Here is a 5,155-nt window from a genome sequence, read left to right as displayed (position 1 = left end):
TCCGCCTGGTGGTGGCGCTGACCGCGGCGGCGTCGCTCTTGCTGCTGGCGGCGCTGCTGTTGGCGGCGGCGCGACGGGGCGGGCGGCGCGGGGCGGCGGCGGCGGGGGGCGGCCCGGGGCCCGAGGGCTTGTCGCGGGCCGCCTGGCGGCCGTCGGCGGCGCCGGGACGCTGTCGCGGAGCTGCGGGTATGAGGTGTGCCTGACCGGGGGCTCGGGGGCCGGCGAGTTCAAGTTCCTGAAGCCGATTGTCCCCAGCTTCCTTGCTCAAGGTGCAGAGACCGTTAGTGAGGCAAACCCCAGTTTCAGGAATAGTTTTGAATTCAGCTAAGTATTAATGTGGCTCTACTGAGCCTATTCTTGGTTAATTTGTGGAAAGCCCTTTTTTTGTTTTTGCCTTTTGCCATTGAAGCTGTGCTTTTATTCAAAAGTAACTATCTTATTCCAATTCTATGCATGTTACTGCTATTTCTATATGTATTGAACTTTTTGGTGATATAATGAGTGTAAATTTTCTTTGTATTTGGATTGTTGATTGGTCTCATTGTAGCTTAATTCAGTTTAAGGTGTGAAAGTTAACTTTATATTTTAAGAAATATTTAATTTTTAAGTTAGAACGCGTTTTTTTTCCAACCTCATGGCCTGAAGTCCCTAGTTAATTTTGAAGTCCTACCTTTGTTGTTGTTGTTTGTTTTTTTGAGTGGGAGTCTCACTCTGTCCCCCAGGCTGGAGTGCAGTGGCACAATCATGGCTGACTGCAGCCTCAAACTCTAGGGCTCAGGTAATCTTTCCACCTCAGCCTTTCTAGTAGCTGGGACTATAGGCACATGCCACCATGACCGGCTAATTTTTTCATTTTCAGTCAGGGTGAGGTCTCACTATGTTGCCCATGCTAGGCTCGAATTCTTGGGCTCAAGCAGTCCTCCCACCTCAGTCTCCCAAGGTGCTGGAATTACAAGTGTGAGTCACCATGCCCATCCTGACATCCTACATTTAAAAATATTTGTTCTTATACATGTATTATATTTTTACATCCCATAATATTTGTGTTTGTTATATCCTCTTATGCTAGCATAACTTCTATCTTGTGAACTCACATTGGCTAAATCTCTAACATAGATGCCTTTATGAATAACATAGCAAGCACATGCCTTGTATATTTCTAAATAAATGCTTTACAGACTGTCTTTACATTTGATATCAATTTATATATTTGAAAATGGCTATGCTATTAGAATTATAATATTAATTTTAAAGATTTCATTTTGAGATTAGTAGTGATATAGGACACTGTCTTGATATCAAAAGTCTCTGATCAACCAACTTATTACCTGTAGAATTTTTTGGTAAGTCAATAATTTCTGTCTTCCTTAAATGATAACAGCTATTTCAATAGGTTGCAGTTATGATCAAATAAGATAATATAAATATACCAAAAGTCTCTGGATCAACCAACTTCTGCCTCAAACGATAACAGCTATTCCAATAGGTTGCAGTTATCATATAAGATAGTCTAAAGATATAAAAGTATAATTGCTGTTATTTTTAGTATCACCAATATTAAGAGTAGACTTGCCAGGAGCAGTGGCTCAAGCCTGTAGTCCCAGCACTTTGGGAGGCCAAGGTGAGAGGATTGCCTGAGCTCAGGAGTTTGAGACCAGCCTGGGCAACTTGGTGAGACCTTGTCTCTACAATAAATCAAAAAATTAGCCAGGTGTGATGGCACACACTTGTAGTTCCAGCTACTTGGAAGACTGAGGTGGAAGGATCACCTGAACCCAGCAGGTTGAGACAGTGGTGACCATGAGCATGCCACTGCACTCCAGCCTGGGTGACAGAGTGAGACTCCAACTCAAAAAAAAAAAAAAAAAAAAAGAGTAGATTTAATAGATGAGCCAGCATGTAACACTCCTGATAAATGTAGACATACAAAAGAAGCTAGATTGAACAAATGTGTGCATTGTTTCCTTTCTCTGCCTACAACCTTGCAATTGCTTCCTTTTGTTATTAGAATAAAATCCAAGCACCCATTATTTGGCTCTGGTTTACCTTTCCAGCCTTCTATTTTCACTTACTCTTGAGACATTAAGTTTTGTGTACACTGTTCTTCCCTCACTCTTCCGGGGCCTTCATGTATTCTACAGTCTTAGCCTGCCACACTTCTACTTCATGTTCCAGATTAAATAGTGCATCTTTGGGGAAACTTTCTTAATTCCTCCCCATTAAGTTAGGTCCCTCTATTGCATACTTTCAGTGCACTTCGTATGTTTTCTATGTAGTATTTTTTCACATTGTTTGAGCATCCGTTTAAAGACTGTCCTTCTAAGATATACAGACATGACCAGGTGTGATGGTTCATGCCTATAATCCCAGCACTTTGGGAAGCTGAGGTGAGAGGATTGCCTGAACCCATGGGTTCGAGACCAACCTGAGCAACTTGGTAAGCCATCATGTCTACAATAAATCAAAAAATTAACTGATGGTGCATGCCTGTAGTTCCAGCTACTTGGAAGACTGAGGTGGAAGGATCACCTGAGACTAGAAGGTAGAGACTGCATTGGCTGTGAATACCACTGCACTTCAGTCTGAGCAATAGAGTGAAACTCCAACTCAAAAAAAAAAAAAAAGATATACATACATTGTTTATCTTGTTGCCACTATATGTCTCACTTCTACAAACTGCATAATTATCTGTGGAAGTAAGTTAATAAAGATGAAATGAATAATTGTAAAATTACTGTAAAATAAGAAGAGGAGAAAAAACTCTAAGTGTCCCCAAAGTGTGAAAACGTGGAAGAAATTAGGCATTTGCAGCCCCCTGATATAACCCCTGACATGACTATTACAACTTTTTTACCAACTTGCACAAAGTTGTCTTTTCATGGTATTTTTCTGGTATATGCAACTCATTCACATTTTGAAAAATTTAGAAAATAATGAAAAGCACAAATAGGATAGTGAAGCACGTTGTCATTTAGAGCAAACTATTTTAAAATTTGTGTGTAACGATTACAGATGTGGAGTAGTAGCCTAGTATGTGTACTTCCGCAAAATCATGTAAATAAGGACTCTACCAGAAACAATCACTCATTTTATATAAAGAGTGCATTTTACTTCTCTAGGTTATATTTATTTAACTCATATGACATGAGAAACTCCTCCAGTAGAGTCAACTGAGGTTGATAAGGAGAATAAGCGATAAAACAAAAAAACAAAAAACACCTTCTCCAAGAGTTTGAAACTGCAAGTGAACGCATGGTGGCGCTGTTGACTAAGAAGGCGAATAAAACCCCATGCTTTGTGCGTACTATGACGTACCGATCCAGTGTGGTAAGCCAGAGGTTGTGAGCCCAGCAGATTTTTAAGCAAGCAAATTTGAGCCTCTGGTAAGGATTATTCACTACGCCATCTGCAAAGGTTGTCGGGCAAAAGGCTGTGTTTTCCAGCGTTGTTTCTGGTTCAGCCTGGCGACATTCCCTGGATATGGCAGAAAATGCAATGGAGACCGGAGGGAAGCACTTTCTCAGACAAAGGCAAGTCCTTCTTCTCTTTGTTTTTCTGGGTGGGTCTCTGGCCGGGTCTGAGTCAAGACGCTATTCTGTGGCTGAGGAAAAAGACAGAGGCTTTTTAGTAGCCAACCTGGCAAAGGATCTGGGGCTGAGGGTAGAGGAACTGGCAGCGAGGAGGATCCAAGTTGTGTCCAAAGGAAATAAGCAGCATTTTCAATTCAATCATCAGACTGGTAATTTGCTTCTGAATGAGAGATTGGACCGGGAGGAGCTATGCGGCCCCACAGAGCCATGTATACTGCATTTTCAGATATTACTGCAAAACCCTTTGCAGTTTGTTACAAATGAGCTCCTGATTATAGATATAAATGATCACTCTCCGGTGTTCTTTGAAAATGAAATGCAGCTGCAAATCCTAGAAAGCACTCCGCCAGGAGCAGTAATTCCTTTGGGAAATGCTGAGGACTTGGATGTGGGAAGAAACAGTCTCCAAAACTACACGGTTGCCCCGAATATCCACTTCCATGTACTCACACGCAGTCGCAGGGACGGAAAGAAGTACCCAGAACTCGTGCTGGACAAAGCGCTGGATCGAGAGGAGCAGCCGGGGCTCAGGTTAACGCTCACCGCACTGGATGGCGGCTCTCCGCCGCGCTCTGGGACCGCCCAGGTCAACATCCTCGTCTTAGATATAAACGACAACGCCCCAGAGTTTGCTCAGTCGCTCTACGAGGTGCATATTCTAGAAAACAGCTCCGTTAACTCTGTCATTGTCACGGTCTCAGCTTCTGATTTAGATACAGGGAATTTTGGGACAGTATCGTATGCATTTTCCCATGCTTCTGAAGAAATTCGCAAAACTTTCCAACTAAATCCAATCACTGGTGATATGCAACTAGCCAAATGTTTGGATTTTGAAACGATTGATACTTATGAAGTGGACATCGAGGCCAAGGATGGCGGAGGCCTTTCGGGAAAATCTACAGTCATAGTTAAAGTGGTTGATGTAAACGACAACCCTCCAGAGCTGACCTTGTCCTCAGTAAACAGCCCCATCCCTGAGAACTCGGTAGAGACTGTGGTGGCTGTTTTCAGTGTTTCTGATATGGACTCTGGAGACAATGGAAGAGTGATGTGTTCCATCGACAACAATCTTCCCTTCACCCTGAAACCATCTGTAGAGAATTTTTACACCCTAGTGTCAGAAGCCGCGCTAGACAGAGAGAGCAGAGCCGAGTACAACGTCACCATCACCGCCACCGACCTGGGGACTCCCCCGCTGAAGACCCAGCACCACGTCACCGTGCGGGTCTCCGACGTCAACGACAACGCCCCCGCCTTCACCCAGGCCGTCTACACCCTGCTGGTCCGCGAGAACAACCGCCCCGCCCTGCACATCGGCAGCGTCAGCGCCACCGACGCGGACGCGGGCGCCAACGCCCAGGTCACCTACTCGCTGCTGCCGCCCCCCGACCCGCGGCTGGCGCCGGCCGCCCTGGTGTCCGTGAACGCCGACAGCGGCCAGCTGTTCGCGCTGCGCTCGCTGGACTACGAGGCCCTGCGCGCCTTCGAGCTCCGCGTGGGCGCCGCCGACCGCGGCTCGCCGGCGCTGAGCAGCCAGGCGCTGGTGCGCGTGCAGGTGCTGGACG

At 45.3% G+C, this 5,155-nt stretch overlaps 1 protein-coding gene across 1 annotated transcript in view; it reads left to right on the top strand.

The window, feature by feature from the left end:
- The window catches only part of LOC103260002 (protocadherin beta-3-like), a gene marked incomplete at its 3' end in the record, with an annotated part of 7,284 nt that extends 2,133 nt beyond the window's left edge, over positions 1 to 5,151 (top strand). Inside the window, exons 2-3 of the mRNA XM_008057644.2 lie at positions 3,230 to 3,327; positions 3,415 to 5,151. Coding sequence (XP_008055835.2) covers positions 3,230 to 3,327; positions 3,415 to 5,151 — 1,835 coding nt within the window. The remainder of the gene's footprint in view (positions 1 to 3,229; positions 3,328 to 3,414) is intronic.
- Between the last annotated feature and the right edge of the window lie 4 nt (positions 5,152 to 5,155).

The sequence above is a fragment of the Carlito syrichta genome, unplaced genomic scaffold, assembly GCF_000164805.1.
Source record: "Carlito syrichta isolate Samal-C Ts95f unplaced genomic scaffold, Tarsius_syrichta-2.0.1 Scaffold303092, whole genome shotgun sequence".
In the NCBI taxonomy this organism is placed as follows: Eukaryota; Metazoa; Chordata; class Mammalia; order Primates; family Tarsiidae; genus Carlito; species Carlito syrichta.
This window is presented reverse-complemented; position numbering and strand designations above follow the sequence as displayed.